Source organism: Eubalaena glacialis, chromosome 1 (genome assembly GCF_028564815.1).
Source record: "Eubalaena glacialis isolate mEubGla1 chromosome 1, mEubGla1.1.hap2.+ XY, whole genome shotgun sequence".
NCBI lineage: Eukaryota > Metazoa > Chordata > Mammalia > Artiodactyla > Balaenidae > Eubalaena > Eubalaena glacialis.
Genome location: NC_083716.1, coordinates 126,440,633 through 126,457,548, shown reverse-complemented (window position 1 = coordinate 126,457,548; position 16,916 = coordinate 126,440,633). Strand labels below are relative to the sequence as shown.

General features: G+C 54.4%; 3 protein-coding genes across 13 annotated transcripts in view; 1 reads left to right on the top strand and 2 right to left on the bottom strand.

Moving 5' to 3' along the window:
• TMEM163 (transmembrane protein 163) overlaps positions 1-7,481 on the top strand; it is a 252,880-nt gene extending 245,399 nt beyond the window's left edge. For both annotated transcript variants that reach the window (XM_061183348.1, XM_061183338.1), the window contains 2 exons: positions 5,267-5,408; positions 6,775-7,481. In XM_061183348.1, the coding sequence (XP_061039331.1) occupies positions 5,267-5,408; positions 6,775-6,835 (203 nt within the window). In that variant the 3' untranslated portion in view covers positions 6,836-7,481. The remainder of the gene's footprint in view (positions 1-5,266; positions 5,409-6,774) is intronic.
• LOC133086786 (uncharacterized) lies at positions 545-8,764 on the bottom strand. Of its 3 annotated transcripts, none has more exons than XM_061183370.1 (4): positions 8,189-8,764; positions 7,070-7,214; positions 2,572-2,697; positions 545-1,676 (listed from the first exon to the last, which is right to left on the bottom strand). In XM_061183370.1, the coding sequence occupies exons 1-4, from the start codon at positions 8,309-8,311 to the stop codon at positions 1,537-1,539; spliced, it is 534 nt and encodes a 177-aa protein (XP_061039353.1). In that variant the 5' UTR covers positions 8,312-8,764; the 3' UTR covers positions 545-1,536. The 3 variants fall into 3 exon arrangements, with proteins under 3 accessions (XP_061039353.1, XP_061039344.1, XP_061039363.1); XM_061183361.1 differs by having other exon boundaries at positions 545-1,137; XM_061183380.1 differs by having other exon boundaries at positions 545-906.
• A 64-nt stretch (positions 8,765-8,828) lies between these two features.
• Positions 8,829-16,916, bottom strand: part of MGAT5 (alpha-1,6-mannosylglycoprotein 6-beta-N-acetylglucosaminyltransferase) — a 362,899-nt gene continuing 354,811 nt past the window's right edge. For 5 of the 8 annotated variants that reach the window (XM_061183287.1, XM_061183259.1, XM_061183249.1 and 2 more), the window contains 3 exons: positions 14,742-14,830; positions 9,775-9,890; positions 8,829-9,538 (listed from right to left, as the gene is read on the bottom strand). In XM_061183287.1, coding sequence (XP_061039270.1) covers positions 9,128-9,538; positions 9,775-9,890; positions 14,742-14,830 — 616 coding nt within the window. In that variant the 3' untranslated portion in view covers positions 8,829-9,127. Of the gene's footprint in view, positions 9,625-9,774; positions 9,891-14,244; positions 14,831-16,916 lie in introns of those variants that run through there. The other 3 variants (XM_061183304.1, XM_061183295.1, XM_061183313.1) reach the window with 3 other exon arrangements.

The following is a 16,916-nucleotide window of genomic DNA, read 5'->3' as shown; positions in this document are numbered from 1 at the left end:
GGAAGCACTGCTCCTTTGTCCCTGGGTCGTGCCCTTACAGTCAGGAGGCAGATCTTCAGGGGAATGGGGACGACAGGGTGCGGGTAAATTCCAGACTTCCTTCCCCACGCTGTGCTGCGCAGCGCAGGAAATCATGCCTGGCTGGTTTTCTTGCTTTGGATGTTTAGTCAGCATGCGATCATTGCTGTCAGGACTAGGCTGAAGCTGGCTTTGTATCATTTAAGGCAAAAGGATTTTGGGCAGCAAGTTAATACTGCAGATCAGACAGAGGAAGACTGTGGAAAGGTACCTGGGGGGAGTTCTGAACGTGGGGCCAGCAGCCGGGCTCCAGCGCTGCCCGCAGGACAGCTGGAAACCTGAGTTGAGGGGCCTGGGTTGACTGTTCTAAAGTATCAAGAGTCTGTGGTGGTTTTCAAGTACATGAACAACTTTGAATCAGAATTTTCTGCATAAAATTAATATGTGCTTAATTATACAGATTCTTGTCTAGTCATCAAAGCCAGACTGTTAGAGCCTCTAATCAAGATCGCCTCAGACATTATTTTGTTTTCTAAGATGATGACAGCGTTTATTTTTGGCAAGAGCCCTGGTTTTAACAGGCAGATGGAACAAGCGTATGGGCCTGGGTGGGGTGGGGACAGCGGCCCAGAGGTGAGTGACCGATGGGGCCTTGTGTGCCTTGCTAGGAAGATGGGTGGCCTGTGCGCTCAGTGTCCTTCCTGGGGAGTAGCTGCCACTAGGAAGCCTCTAAAATTCTGAAGGATGTGGCAGGGTGGGTACGGAATCGTCCCCCAGTCCGGGTGTGCTGGTTCCAGTGTCCCCGCACAGGCTCATAAGAGGTGCAGCTGAAATGAGTCAGGCTCCGTCATAACCACAGGTGGGCAGAGCGGAGCAGGTCAGAGACTCCTGGAAGAGTATGGGTGAACAAGGTGAAAGTTCCATCAGCTGTGAACCATCCGGAGTCTGCATGGGGTGGGTAGGTCCCCCCACTGTCGAAACGGGAGGCTGGTGGGTCCTTGGCTGGCAGAGCCGGGTGACTTGGAGCGACTGGACATCTCGTGGCTGTCTGGGGGAACCTCCCACCCTCTGCAGCCTTTCTGAGCTCCTCTGGGCTTCTCTGAGGGCTCCGGGGGCCCACTGGTACCCACGATAAAGATGGAGAAAGAGGAGTGAAGGATTCCAGTCTGCCCTGGGGCAGCAGCCATCTCCAGCTCGTCTCTGCCTTCTTCCTCTAGCCACCCCCCAAAACAAAATTCCCCCAACTTAATGCCTGAGAGGTAAACCCCAGCCCAGGTAGCCCCTTGACAGAGTAGTGGCCTCTGTGGACGCTTTTGGTGGCCTTCTGAGAAAAGACGTGGGCTGCAGAGACTTTTTTTAAGAGGACTGGTCTGATTCCACTTGTTAAAAAGAACAGGAAGATTCAAGGGACAGCCAGAGGCAAGAGGGTAAATGCCAGCCTCTTCTAATGGGAGAGGGGAAATATCTTGATGATCCTGATGTATCAGAAGACAGGAGAGAAATACGGCCTCCCCCGTCTCAGAGTAGACCCGCTGTCCCCCTCCTTGGGGAGAGATGGAAGCAGAATTGAGAGTGTGATATGCAGAGGCCAAAACCATGGGCAGGACAGAGAGGGGGTAGTTCCAAAGCGCTCTGCGTGTGAGGAGCTGGGAGAGACCCTGCGGTGACAGAAGGGCGGAGTGGAGTCAGCTACATGAGCCGCATGGAGAACAGAGGTGGGGAGCACGCTGGGTGCTTTTCCCCATCGTCTAGAGGTGAGTGAGCCTGGAGGAGCCACGGAAACTAACACCCCAGGGGCCTGGGTTGCAGCCTTGTCCCCGGGCGGCCCTGAGAAGGGGAGGCGAGGACGTAGCATGGGGAAGGGCGCCTGTCTCCTGTTGAAGCTGGAAGGCTTAGAGATTTGGCCTTGGGACCTGGCACTGGTGGGACACATCTCAGGTGAAGCTGACGCCAGCCCTGCCCTCCCGCTATCCCCAAGGCACCCAGAGAAAGCTCTTTGTCAGGTCTGCTGTCTGCAGTGGAGGCCTTGGGGAAGGGGTAGAAGTGCTCCCTGCGGACGGTGGGCCGGGATCCCCAGGTAGACACGGCAGGGCAGGTGGAGGCCCCGCCTGGAATAGCCCTCACCCGCCGCAGGCTCCCAGCAAGTCCCGGCCCCTCTCTCCACCCACTTCCCTGGACTGGCCTCTGGAGGATATGGTCCCCGGTGGCAGGAAGGTGGAGGGGTTTGCCTTTGCTAACCCTTGTCACCTGTATTGAGGTGACACTGGGTTGGAAGCCTCCGCCAGGTGTGAACGCGAGTGGGGACGGTTGGCTCTCCAGGGGGCCCCAGACCACACCCTGAAGTTCAGGGGTAAGTCCTCCGCCTCTCGGGGGGCTGTCTCCCCAGAGCTCTAGCCGCAGGCCCGCCTCGGCAGGGAGGCCCCCAGAGCCTGGGCAGCGGTGGCTTGCTCTCTCCCTCGGGGCGGCCCAGCCCGGCGGGTAGGAGTCCCTGACTAAGGCCGTGTCCGCGCCTTCCCCTCCCCCTCCCCCTCCCTCCATCTGCTAGCTCAGTACTTAGTGCAGCGATCAATCGAGTCCCCGAGAAGCGCCAGCCCCTGTTCTGGGAGTTGGAGCAGAGCAAGGAGAGACACAGAACTCCTGTCCTTTCGCCGACATCTCTGGTGGGAAAGAGAGGGATGTCTGCAAAAAGAAAAACGGTAAAAATGTCATGTTACGGAGAGCAGAGCCGGAAGGGCGCGCCGGTAGGAGGGTGTGGCTGGGGGACGGAGGAGCCGCCTTAGGGGCTCTGGGTTCAGGCTGGGGAGGCAGCGTGGGAGGCCCCAGGAGGAGGGGTCCGGCCTGCGGAGGCCTGGGGGGGAGGCTGCCGGCGGCGGCGTGGCCGGAGGGGGGACGAGGAGCGGGCCTGGTGCGGCCGAGGAGGGGGGCGCTGGTCACCGCAGGACTCGCCCGCCGTGAAGAGTCTGGATGGTTTTCAGAACTGGGCAGCTTTTCCGCTGGAGGGTTTTGGCTGCTGTTCGCTGCAGAGGTCAGTCGGGCTGCCGCGAGGGGAATCACGGCGAGGATGGGGGACGTGGGCAGGAGGGGGCGGGTTTGGGGGGGTGACAGTTGGCAAGAATGACTTGATGGGTGGCTGAGATGCGGTATGTGAGAAAAGTCCAGGCTGGGCTCCTAGATGTTTGGCTTCAGCAGCTAGGTGGCCGGGGGTGCTGTTTACAGAGAGGGTGGCCGGAGGGCGAGTCGTGGGGAGGCAGCAGTTTTTGCTCTGAGCGTGTTCAGTTTGAGATGCTTGTATGCCTGCAGCTGAGGGGAAAGGTCAGGACGAAAGAGAGCTAGGGAGATGCTGGCTTATGGGATGGAGGTGAGAACCTGGCCGGAGAACATAGGCGGAGGAAGTGCTCAGGGGACTAAGCCAGGCATGCAGATGGGGACGAGGAGGAGGGTCTAGCAAAGGGGACTGAGAAGGAACCGCTGGAGTGCAAAGAGGGAAAGCAGCAGAGTGCAGCGTCCCCTGAGGCTGAAGAGACGTGTTCTTATTAGGAGGGCATACGATGAGGACGAGGCGTTGACCATGGCCTGTGGCAGCCGGGAGCCATCCAGGACCAGGGCAGCGCTGGGGGCGAGGAAGGGACCTGAGTGGGATGGGGTGAAGAGAGAACGGGAGGCGTGATGGGGTAGCCAGCTCTCCAGGGAGTTTTGCGAAGGGCGGTAGTGAATGGGGATTGTGGTGGGTCAAGGAAGGAGGTGCAGGTGGGTGATGATGCTAAGACATCCCAGTGGGAGTGACCCAGGAGCGGGAGAAGAAATTCAAGAGCAAAGCCCTCCAGTGAACAGGGATGAAGGCGCCAGTCTCACAGGAATGGCAGTAACTGGAGAAGCAGCTGAGTACGGGAGGGCAGCAGGCATAGGCGGGCGGTGGCCTTGGCGTGGGGAAGATGTCTGAACCTGTGTGCTCTGAGAAGTACAAGGCCGAGTCCTCAGCTGAGACCTGGCGTGGGGAGATGACGGAGATTGGAGGGGAGAGAAGAGGGTGTGATGCAACAGGCAATCAGAGATGTCCTTGCAGGCCCGGCTTCATCTCGGTCCCATTGTTGAGGGGCAGCCTGTTGAGGTCTACCCCGTGGATCTTGAGACAGGGCTTGGCCTAAGTCATCTCTCCCCTACACTCTTCTTCCTCTCCCCCTGCGCTTCGTTTACAACACCCCACACCCCCCTGCAGTGGTGCAGCCCACAGTGAATGCATTTAAGGTTATTCAGCAGAAGCATGGCGCCTTTACCCTGGCGGAGTTGCCAGGGAACGGAGCAGGCCTGCTGTCGGAGAGGTGACTGGCCTGCATGGGCAGCTGCCAGGGGACCACCGGGCGGCGTGGGCCTGCAGCTGCTCTCAGGCCCCAGTTATGCTGGGGCAGGCGAGGAGCCTCGTGGCTCACAGCATGGCGAGACCCCGTTCCCTTCCCATGTGGCCTTGGAAAACGCACAGGTAGGCTGGAAGTGTGATGCCTCAGTCGAGGGGACCCACTGAGGTGACGTGTGTGAAAGGAGACGGTGATCAACGTCTGTTAGCTCCAGTTCTGGCTGGATTGCCCTTTCTGCAGCCAGGTAGCTAACCCTAGTCTTCGCCTTTCCTTCCTGGAGAGTGAAACATCCTTGGGTGACTTGGGAGACACGGCAGAGAAAGAACGTGGGTTCAGGTGGAATCCCAGCCCTGCCCCTCTTGATCTGTATAACCCGGTCAGTTTATTAAACCTCACTCACTGTGCTCAACTTAGTTTTCTCACTGGTGAAACGAGGGTGATGATCTGACTTCACAGAGTTGAGACGATCCCAGCTGTGTACTTGCCCAGCAGACACTGGACAGATGTGAGTCCCTGAGTATTCAATGTCCCGTGTGTTTGGCAGGCCTGGTGCCCCTGCCCCTCTGGAGACCTGTGTTGCTAGGGCATGGGAAGAAGCCGACAGGAACCGTACACAGGCTGTCACTTGGGCGTGGTGGCTGGCAGGGGCTGGACGGTGAGGGTGACAGCTCCATCCAGGGAGGTCCCTGGTGACATGTGAGCAGAGACTTGTCAAGCCATGTGGGTGTCTGAGGTGGTGGCTATCAATCAATCAATCACCCGAGAAGTGCTTCTGGAACATCCCTTCCAGTACACGTTCCGGGATGCAGAGGCATGCCTGGCATTTGGGTAGTTTTCCTGGTGGCTAAGCAAGTTCACTGGGCACTGCCCTCAGCCCCTCTCTGCTTCTCTTCCAGGGTTTAACTCCCTCGTGGGGGCCGTGATGGGCTTCTCCATTCTTCTGAGCGCCGAGGTGTTCAAGCACAACTCGGCCGTCTGGTACCTGGACGGCAGCATCGGCGTGCTGATCGGCCTCACCATATTCGCCTACGGGGTCAAGTAAGTGCTCTTTCCTCTTTGTTCTCTGAGCGGCCACGGGTGTTATGTTCCCCACCCCTGACGATCATGTCTTGTACCTGTGACCCTCCCGCCCCCGGGGGAGGTCAGGAGACTGGAAAAGCCCCCTGCAGCCGTCACATACTCTGGTGGCTGGGACAGAAGTGAGGCAAGGACTTGGACCAGGGGGTCTAGGCTTTCACTCACAAAGGGTCCGCTTTTGTCTGTTGTCTTTACAGTTCACTGAATGGTCCTCCCTTTAACCCTTCGTGTCTAAAGATGCACCAGGGAGGCGTTTGTGGGGTGTCCTCACCCTTCAAGCCCCCTCTGCCACCTGCTACAGATGCCGGGACCTCACACTTAGAGAACTTTTTACACTTAGAGTGCAGAAGGGCTACATGTAGAAAAACCCACCCCAGGCGTTGGGTTCTAGCCCAGCCTGAGGCCTCTCACTGAAGAAGTGCCAGCAGGCATCGCTGGCTCTGCATCCAGCATCTAGGCTGGAGTCGGCCTTTGAAAAGAGAACAGTTTCTCAAAGGCACTGAGCTTTTAAATGTTAACATGCTTCCTCTCTCCCACTACGATGGCTATAATAAAAGAGAGAGTAAGAGTTGGTGAGAATGTGGAGAAATCAGAACCTCCATATCTTGCCCGTGGGAATGTAAATTGTTCAGCCGCTTTGGGGATAGTTTAGCAGTTCCTCAAAATGTTAAACACGGAGCTACCAACCATTTGGCCCAGCAATCCCACCCTTTGGCATATACTCCAGCGAAACGAAAACACACATCCACGCAAACACCTATGCATGAACATTCATAGTGGCATTATTCACAGTGGGCAAAAAGTAGAGACAACTTGTATGCCCAACGTATGCGGGTTTTAAAGAACCCAAATGTCCATTAACTGATTGATGAATGGATAAATAAAATGTGGTAGAGCTATGGAGTATTTATTCAGCCATAAAAAGAATACCGATTCATGCTACTGATAGATGGATGAACCTCAAAAACACGCCCAATGAAAGAAACCAGTTACCAGAGGCTACATCTTGAATGATTCCACTTATAGGAACTATCCCCAATAGGCAAATCCATGGAGATTGAGAGATTAGTGGTTGTCAGGGGGAGATGGGGTGGGGAGTGACCGCTAGTGGGCATGGGGTTTCTTTTGGGGGGCGATGAAAATGTTCTGGAATTAATTAGGTGGGTGTGATGGTTGCCTGTACTAAAAACTGCTGAATTATAGCAATTCTATAGTATGTGAATTATACTTATAAAAAACAGAAAGCCCCCATCTGTTTGTTTCCCAAGAGCTCAAGCCCAGGGCTGCGGAGGGTGTGTGTGGGGGTGACCGGCCTTTCTCTTCTCAGGCTCCTCATCGACATGGTGCCCAGGGTGAGGCAGACGCGCCACTACGAGATGTTTGAGTGAAGATGGCCGGGGCCGGCTGCCCTGCATCTGCATGAAGACTGTCAGGACCACGAGAGCTTTCCATGCAGGCAGACGGCACTGCTGTTTAACTGAACATTCAAGTCCTTTGTGCTCACGGGAACCAGGTCTTCCCAGCAGGTCGGACTGCACTGCTCCCCTCCCTCCACTGCCCCCGCCAAACACCGTAGGACAATGAGCACGGAGCAGGGCCCCGTCTCCGGCGGGAGGACTGACCTTTTCCGTCTTCTGCAGTAAAAAGGTTCGTGTGCGGAGGATACCCTGTCTGCTTGGTGGAATGCCTCTGTGGTGCTCCCAGCCTCAAAGGGATAGCAGCTCCCCAGACCCACCTCCTGGGTCCTCCGCGTGGGCCTGGAGTCTCCTGGCAGATTTTAAGAGAAGACCGTACCCTTTGGTCCCTCACCCCTTTATCACTTCCTAATTTCCATGTAGTTCCTTCATTTCATACTGTTTTACTAATCCTCAATCTAAACACCAGATTTGTTCTAAAGGAGGAGACCATTCTATTTTTAAAGTGCTTAGTGATAGATGTGTGAGCTTTTGCATGGTCGAACTCAGCCCGACCCCTTTCTTGTACATTCAGAACCCGAACGTGTAAACACAGGATCCCTTTTGGAGAGATGTGAAACTACAGTTTATTTGTAATAAATAATTATATAATCTATCCATATATATCTATATGCTGTGTGAAGTGGTAATGGTACATTACAGCCTGTTCACGTTGTAAGGAACAAGCTGTTCTCGGTTTATGCAGCGTTAGGCATCGATTCTGTTAAAGACACACAAAGAAACGGTCTCCCCACACGTAACATTCTGTACCTCTAGCACTGCTGCTTGTCCGGGCGACGGTGACCAATAAAGACCTTGACCTGTTTTGTATGGTATGGGGAGGTGATGGTGAAGGTTGTCACTGTTGTGGGTGAAGGATGGGGTGTCGGGCTCACACCCCCGCTCAGGGAGGGGAAGAGAGTAGCCACATACGGTCCATGTGGTGTTGCCTGGAGCTGACCCCCCCCAGGGACGGCTGTGCCCCGCCCCCCAGCTACCTCAGGCCGGGGAGGGGAAGGTGGTGCGGTCCCTTCTAAGAGGTCACTGACCTTGGAGAGAAAGGCATGCTGAAAGCATCCCATTAAGCCAACAGCATTTTGAGGCATGTTCTATGGGCTGTTACCATGTTGCACAGAAAGGATGGACACTGTCCAGGTCTGGGAAACGCAGTATTCAATAGGTTTCTTTTCTGCGGGTTTCCTCCCTGTATTTGCTGTTTAGTATAGTTCCCATTGTGGCAGCTATGCTGTGGCATCCCCCAAACTTAGGCACTCAAGTTATGCTCACCTTTCTTGGGGATGTGTGTCCCATCAAACAAACATGCCGGCTGTCTCCCATGGTGTCTCTGCTCCGGGCCGTGACCAGAAGGTTCACCAGCTTCGGGGAGGCTGCATCACGGCCCTCCACCATCCCCACAACAAGCCCCTGGTGGGAGCATGAACTTGAACTTTCTTGTTCCCAGGGCCTGTGCCTAACCGAGCGCTCACGGACCACACTGAGCCCAAAGTGCTCTTCCTGAAGTGGGGAAACATGTTCCAGGTCTAATAAGCCCTCCGATAGCCCCTTACGGGCTATCGTCTTGCTAGCACATCCTTAAAGATTTTTAAACATCTGACGTAGTACAGTTACCTACAAAACAAACAAACAAAACAACAGTCTACTTGCAAACGCAATTCCCTTCTAGGTGAGCGGAGGGCAGGGAGAGTGCTGTGCAATTAGTACTGGTGGCTGTGATGATACAAGGGAAAGGGTGTTCCACAGTGAGCCCCCCAATCCCTTCAACCTACCTTCCTATCAGCATTTTCGGCAGCGTACCTGCAAACGGTGAAACGCAGTCAGCGGCTGCCACCGCTGGGGGATGCAGCTGGACGGGGTCCTGCTGGCGCCCTGGTACCCACCCGCCCCGCCCCCAAATCACTTCCATCTGTCACACAAGAAAAGTTTATTGAAAAATAAAGTTCTCCCTAGTTTTCTCTACAACAGTGGAAAACAAAGCAGTGCCCTCTACGCCGGTACAGTACATTTGACAGCAACACCTTATTTGCAGAATCCTGCACTACTTAACTCCAGAAGTGAACAGTAGAAAATGGTTGTACCAGGAGCTGGCTGAAGACACAGACGCGAATGGCCATTAGCTTACAGACATCAAGGCTGTGACAGCAACTACAGCAGAAAGGACGTCACCATCTCCTTTGGCATTGACTGTTCCACTCTTGTTCGTCCTGTTCATACCCGGGCAGGCCGGTGAGCAAAGGCGTCCCACGTCTGCCCCATCTCAGCTGTGGCAGGGGTGGCTGCCTGTGCTAGGTTCCTGGCCGGCTGGCCCAGGGAGCCCTCCACCACCGCAAAGGCTCTGAGCCTCCAGGACCATCCTTGCCCCCCACGGACCCAGACGGGGCCCTGCCCGCCGCACAAGCGCACGGCTGCCCTTGCGTCCCTCTGCCGTGCCTCACCGGATGCAGGGGCCTTGCGGAGTAATCTGAAGGCTCCACAAGATTTGGGAAAAACTGAGGAAATGATGCTTTGAAGAAGGTAAATTCCAATCTTAACTGACTGCTGATTCAGCTGACGAGAATCCAAAGGATCTGAAAAAGACACCGGACTCCAACACGTTCCTCCATTTTCCACAAATGCAATCTATGCAGAATAGGGCCAAGATAGGAGAGGAGATAAAACTCTAAACCTATCTAGGGAAGCAAGAGGCTGAAACCACCACCGCACCCCTAAAAAAAAAAAAAAAAAAAAAAAGTGAACTGACATTCAGGTGATCTGGGAAAACATCATTAAGCCCCAAGCAGCCTCTTGGAGCTCTGAAGACACCCCTGCCACCCCCATAGAATAACCTTTAATGTGATAGAAACGTGACAACTAACCAGCCTGGGAGTCTGATCCTCTTGGACTGGACAGTGGAGGAGCCACCCTGGCCAGCAGAGGGCGCCGAAAGGGGCTTCCTGGGGAGCGATTAAGTTCAATTGGTCATTCCTTTCCCCTTCAATAAAAAACAGAAACGCCTCTATCATTGCATTTCAGAGGAAGATGGGTAACTTTAAGGGGACAGTCTGTCAGAGAATTCATTTTAATTTCCAGCTCACCAAGTTCTGCAAAGAAAAACCCTGGAAGGGTCCAGAAGGTAAGAGTGGGGTGCAGTCCAGCATGTGGCCGGAGGTCACCCTCTTATGTTCAGTTTGCTAATTGTTGCGGCCCAGTTCCATCTGGGGCTGAAGTCAGGCATATTTTCCAGTCAGTGCATTTTAACCAGCAGGGTGGACACAGGACTCCGGTATCTTCCACCACTACGTCCTACAACATTCCATCGACTTGGAGTATTCTCCTGTAGGTACTACTTTTGAATCAATGATAGGAAGTGAGCTCAGCTCTTTTTTTCTGGAATTTTATGAAAGGCAAATAACAACAATATTTAACATTTACTAGGGCTTACTATATTCCAGACACTGCTAAACACTGCTAATTCACTGCTAAACTGAATCCTCACAAAAACCCTAAGTGCTAAGAAAGCTAGGGTAGTTTTTTTCTGCATCGGACACTAGACAGCTAATTTGGCCTTTTGCTATAAAAACTTGGTTTTCCATTTTTTTGTTGAAGCCCACAAGAAGGAAAGGAACCCGCCCTCCGCTTTAGGAAATTCCTACCTTCCTAAAGAAGTCTGAATCTCTCTACATCCATCCGTCTCTTCACATAAGGTGCTCTGCAGCCCCATAGGGATGGATGGGGTTAGAATGAAGCCAGTGTGGAAATGAAAATATTTTTCAATAAATAAAACATTCCAGGCTTGGGAGAGTAACACAACAGAGCCTGTCGTTAACAGACCTTTTTTTTTAAATCAAGAATTGGGGGTGCATGGGAGAGGGTGGCAATGTCCCCATTAAATACACAATCTAGGTAAACCACCTCAGAGAACGCGGTGGCCTGCCTTGGTCTGGTCTAAAAAGCACAAATCCACCCATAAACAGAACAGTTTCTGTCTACCCGGTCACACTCGTGGCTTCACTACCAGTGAGCTGCACTGGGGCGCCCCAAAGTGAGCTTACCGGGAAGCTGAGTAGTCACTTTTATCGAACCCCACGTTTGCCAAAGAAACAAAAAAAGGGGGTGCGTATTTCTTCCCCTTCATCCTGCTAACCAGATGAAGTGGTTTTGGGCCAGTGCTTCCATGAGCTCAGCAGGGCCTGCTTCCCTTCAGTGCAACCCCTCAGACAGGGCTGGTCTTCTGCTGCGGCCAGACCTCACCAAGCTTCCGGGGTGGCACGTGTCAACCAGCAGTCCCCAAACAAACCCAAAGACCTGGCCGAGCAGCCTGGGAAGGTATGGGCTGGTCTGGAGGAAGTCAGACCTTTTCTAGGGGGTTCTCATGGCTTCATGGGGGTGTATGTGCCCCTACACTATGGCCCAAGGGGGCTTGGAGGGCATTTCCGGCGCCCAGCCTGAGTTGCCCGCAGTGATGCCAGGGCATGTCCTATCTCCAAGCTGGGGGAGTCTGCTAGCTTCCTTCAACAAAACCCAGATTCCAAAAACAAACCCCACATTCCAAAAACCAACCCGAAAGAAAAGTGAAAAGGCACCTCAGAGAAAAAATAAATATCACCAAAGAAATATCTCCAAACATACAGCAAAACACACAAAAAGTAAACTATAAGCAGTGACAAAACCCAATCTAAGCAAAAATGCAGAAAGCTTCTCCAATTGTACGTGTGCAAATCCAATTACATACAAGAAATAAATGAGGTGTTTAGTGGCGTGAGAAGTGTTTCCCCTTTCAGGAACTTTTCCTCCCGAAAGTCTTTACATTTCAAAGGAAAGTTTTCTCTCCTTTAATAAATTAAATGTTTTCCCTCGAGTTTTTTTTTAAGAACTTAGGATCACAGTGGAGGAGAAAAAAAAAAAATCCCAAATCTTTTAGGAAAAAAATGTACGAAAACTAAAGACCAGGCAAGAGATGAGAGATGCTCAGAGCACAAGAAGACACTAATCCTGACTGGGGATTTCTCTCCCTGTGGAATTGTCATCAATTACCAATTAATTGGTTTAGGATTCTATTCTATCGGCATTGGCAAAACCATCGAAGGCTCCCAGCCCACACTCTGAGAGGCGCCTTCCTCTCCCAGGGCAGGCAGGAATCGCACCCCTTCCTGCGCAGGGCAGATGGAGGTCCCTATCCCAATGTCTTCTTGGGTCGCTGACCAGACTTCGGCCACGTGTGTGGAGGCCTGAGAGCCAGTATACATTCAGTGTCGCCGCCTCTGTTCATAATGCCCTCAAGAACTGGAGTGTGGGTTTCTTTGCCCCAGGAGCAGCTGCCCTGCGGGCAGAGAGCTCTGGCTTACTTCCATTACTGGAAATGTGGGGGAAGCCGGAGGAATCTTCAAATGGGGGAGGTGCTCTCCTGGCTGCCTGACCTGAGAGTCCTGACGTGGAGAAGAGGAATTCTCCAGAAGGCGGAGAGTCCCTGAGCTCAGGGGCAGCCAGCAAACAACCCCTGCAGCTTCTGGAACACAAGCCCGGCACAGCATCTTTCTGAGAACAGGGCTTTCCAACTTCCTTGCTTTCAGAGTTCCTGGGCTGGCTGTTAACAGCTCTCTCTTGCAAAATGGCTTAATCTGGCAGAGTGGGAAACTCGTCTCGGCCCGCCGGCTCCCCCTGCTGGTCAAACACCGGCACTCACGTCCTCAGCACTGGAAGCTCCCAGAAGAGCCCAGAAGAGGGCAGCACCGGCCCAGGAATTGCAGGTCTGGGCCCTCAAGCAAATTGCCACTAGTGAGGCTGCAGCCAGGAGTCCCATCTGTAGGGAAAAGCAGTTTCCCACAGCAGGGATGGCAGTTGTTTCCTCCCACTGCAGGAAACCGCCCTGGCACAGCTTCAAAGCACTCAGGCCCTCGCACCCTCCATCCTTGTTGCTGTTCTCAGCCAGGTTGTGACGGGCAGGCCCCTGCATCCATGCTCAGAGCAGAGAGACCTCCCCGCCAGCATTCTCCCTGGCACATGGGGCCACCTATGGGGTCGGGGAGACCCTGCTGCCCTTCCTCCGTCCCTCCATTCTCTGAGATGGGAGGTGCAATGAAGACCCACGGAGGGTCTAAGAAAAAAAGGCTGGCTGTGCACTTGATATTAATTTTACACCCAAGAAGAATCCAGAAGCAGGCGGAATCTAACTTCCCGTAACTCAAGTCTCCACACTCCATCTGGTCCTCAGAAAGCAGAATTCTAACTTTAACCTCACGTCCCGAAGGCCCACCCAGGCCATCAGCCTTGCCCAGCTGCTCTGCTCGGCGACCAAGGCACTCAGAAGCATGAGTGAGGGCTGGACGGATCACGGGACAGCTCATAAGGGGGACATTCCGCCAGAGAGAGAAGAGGGCTCACTCTTACCAGTACGGAGATGCCAGGGCATCGCAGGAAACACACACGCTTACACGCACAGCACTGAAGCACGGGGTGCAGGTGAGCAGGACCGGGGGAACTCACACAAAAGCAGGGGGGGTGACTCCACGGTTTGGTCCGACCTGCCAACCGGCTCACTCCCCCCCCACCCCCGCTCCCGACAAATATTTGTGCCTGGAGTAAAAGCCAGCATCAGATTCCTACCCCTTGCAAGCCGCACCCACACTCATAGGTGAGTGTGGCCAGGACAGTGCACATGCACCCTGGCCTGCCCTTGCTCCCCGAGCCAGCATCAAGTTCACCAAGGGCCCCGTTCCCTGGACTTCAGTGACATCAGACATTAGAGGGAATACAACACAAGCCCATCCGTCTAGAACCCAGCTCCGGTGGCGCCACTGGTTCTTAGGGACCAGCTTCAGTCCCGCCCAAATCTCAGCTCGAGGACAACCCTCTTAAGGGGGAAAGAGCACGGCCCCCGAGAGCTCCAAGGGTCGCTCTTTTAATCCTAACCAGAAATTACAGCCAAGGTTGTATGTGGGTGTGGGTGTGGGTGTGGGTGTGGGTGCGAGTGTGGGGATGGGGTGGGACAGAGAAAAGGAGCCTCTCACTGCAAAGCAGCCCATCTTTGGTCCCTGTGGGCTCTCTGGACCACACAGGCGTATCCCCGCACGCCGGGGGCTGCCTGTCCCCTAGCTGCCGTCTGGCAAGCGCACAAGATTTGTTCTGTTCTGCCACCATCCATTTTGAGGAGCTAGGTCCCCATAGCTGCCCCTAAGCATGCCATCAACCCCACAGCGCACCCTGCCCGAAGCAGACAGTAGTAATATTATAGTGAAGGTGGACGGCCAACAGTGGAAAATCGAAGAAGCTACAAGACACGTGATCAATCCCTCTCTGCCCTCCCCAGCTCCCCCTCCCTCCCTCCCAAATAAATAAGTTAATGGGTTTAGGAATGTTCCCATACGAAGTTCTTTCCGACTAGCCCAATTCCTCCTCTGGTTTTGTTTCATTTAAAGAAACCTTGAGATTCTCTTTCTACCCCAGAGCAGCTGCACAGACAGTCTCCCTGCAGTAGCTCCTCCAAAATAAAAAACGAATTTGTGCCAGGAGAAGCCGGGCGCCCGGCCTGATGCCGACTCTCGTTTTGTTTTGGTGAGAACTCCGCTGTGATGCTCCGACCGCAGCGGGACCAACACCACATGGAGACCTCCCGCCAAAAGAGTTCAGGCTCTGGCGAGAGTCCCCGAATGATTTCTGCCCACCGGCCTTGCCCCGATGGGGCTGGAGCCACCGTCTTCCCCAGGAGAGTGCGTGCGGGGCCGAGCCGGTGGCTGCTAGAGACAGTCTTTACAGAGGGCCACCTGGCCCTTGATGAAGTCCCGGCAGGGGCAGATCCTCCGGTGCCTGGGGTGGGCGCCGGCACAGCTGAACAGCAGCAGGTCACCTTGAAACACACAGTGCTTGCTCTTGGGGTCGAAGGAGGGCACCACGATGTCCTTGGCCACCTCTGAGCTTTGGCAGGTCACCTCGTACCTTGCGGGGGGAGAGAAAGGGGTTAGAGATGCAGGGGTTGTCCTCGTCCCAGGCGTGGGGAGCTCGTTCGGGGCTCCTGCAGTAGAAATGAAACGTCAGCCCGCCTCTGACCCAGCCATTCTCACCTCTGGAAATCCAGGCTCGAGAAAGGCATGCGTGTGCCTGGACATGTGTGTGGGGCTATGTGTTCAAGGCTGCTTAGCGAAGCACTGTCTGTAATGGAGAAAAACTGGAAGTAACCTGAATACTCAGCAAGTGGGAAATGGCTGAATCGACTATGGCTCATCTGTACCATCAGAGTTACATGCAGCCCTTGACAAAGGAGAAGTGGAAATGCAGGCACTAGCATGAGAGCTGTCCTCGAGCAAGGCAGGAGGTACAGTGCACTGACTGTGTGTGTGTGTGTGTGTGTGTGTGTGTGTGTGTGTGACAGAGAGAGGGAAAGAGAGAGGGAGAGAGAGGGGGAGGGGGGGAGGGAGAGAGAGGGAGAGGGGAGGGAGGAAGAGAGAGAGGGAGAGAGAGACAGAGGGAGAGAGGGGAGGGAGAGGGAGAGAGAGGAGGGAGAGGGAGAGGGAGAGAGGGGAGGGAGAGGGAGAGGAGAGGGGGAGAGAGAGAGACAGAGGGAGAGAGGGGGAGGGAGAGAGAAAGGGAGAGGGAGAGGGAGAGGGGAGGGAGAGGGGGAGAGAGAGGGGGAGGGAGAGAGAAAGGGAGAGGGAGAGGGAGAGGGGAGGGAGGAAGAGAGAGGGGAGGGAGAGGGAGAGAGGGGAGGGAGAGGGAGAGAGGGGAGGGAGAGGGAGAGAGGGGAGGGAGAGGGAGAGAGAGGGGAGGGGGAGGGAGAGGGGGAGGGAGAGAAGTCATAAAAGACTACACACTAAAGACAACAATGTTTACTTCTGAGGAGTGAGACTGGGGGAAAGATATGCATTATTTACATGTTTTTTAAAAACTACGTTTAATTTTCTCAATTAATGGCTTAAAGATACCCGTTATGTGGCCTTAGTCCCCACTGGAGAGCAGTCAGATGGTCTCCTGGGGAAGGTGCCGTCCTGGACCTGAGTAACTGGACCTTGGATGACGGTGGCAATAGTAACACCCCCGCCCCAGCCCTGTCCCCAGCTTGAGGTTTCTGGGTGCGCAGAGCAGGGACTGAATCATCCCAGGTCTGTGTTCTTGCCCCTGTGCCATAGTCTCCCAACAGGTGAACTGTCTGTGGGCGGGAGACCCCTGTGGCTTTGCTTTCTCAGCCTGGGACCACTGCCTGCGGGGGGCGAAGGAGAACCGGATGTTTCTGTTTCCAACAGTGTTGGCCTCATTTCAAAGAAGAGCCACATAAGTTCTCCTCTTACCTGGGGTACCTGGGTCCTACCTGTACCCCACATGCCTGGTGGGGGCCAGTTCAGAGAAGGTGGTAAAGGAGGGCCAGACAGATCTGGGTTTGAGTCCTGGCTTCATCTCTTATGAGCTGTGTGGCCCTGCACCAATGACTGAGCCTCTCTGTGGCTCAGTTTCCTCTTCTGTGAAATGGGGATAAAGAATCCTTACCTCACAGGGAAGGTCCAGGGATTAAATTAATGCTTATAGAGCAGCTGTCAGAGTCTAGCTCTGGGAAGTACTCAACACACGAGAACTATCATGATTACCATCATCACCCTGCCCCGGCAGACGCTGGCTGGGCTATGCCACCTTCCTCCCTTGCCCAACAGTATGAATTTACACACATGCCAACCATCTCTATTTTGCTTTGTTCACGGAAGTCTTGATTCTTGCTGATGGGGAGGGGATCTGGATGTGGAACCTGAGGTTTCCTGCTGCCTCTGGAAAGCCTCCAAGTGTTGGGGGAAGAGCATCTGGCGCCCCCATTACTCCTGCGCCCTCTTTTCTCTTCCTCCCGCCAACTAACTGCCGGGGCTCACCTGCCCTCCTGCCAGTGTTAATCTGGTGGTTCCCAGTGCATCTGCTGGGGCTTCTGGTGAGCTCTCCGCGGCTGCCTGGGCACCAGGAGGGCAGCACCGGCCCATCTTGCTGCTGCAGTCACCAGGCAGCTCTGTGACTTCTCTAAGTGGCCTGATACCCCTTGATGTTAGGT

Excerpts from the sequence above, each read along its gene's own strand:
- LOC133086786 (XM_061183361.1), bottom strand. The coding sequence starts at position 8,311 with ATGGTGGAGGGCCGTGATGCAGCCTCCCCGAAGCTGGTGAACCTTCTG. Across the intron at positions 7,215-8,188 it reads GACACACATCCCCAAGAAAG|GAGACTCCAGGCCCACGCGG; the intron begins GTGAGCATAACT and ends AAAATCTGCCAG. Across the intron at positions 2,698-7,069 it reads TACTGCAGAAGACGGAAAAG|ACATCCCTCTCTTTCCCACC; the intron begins GTCAGTCCTCCC and ends TTCTTTTTGCAG.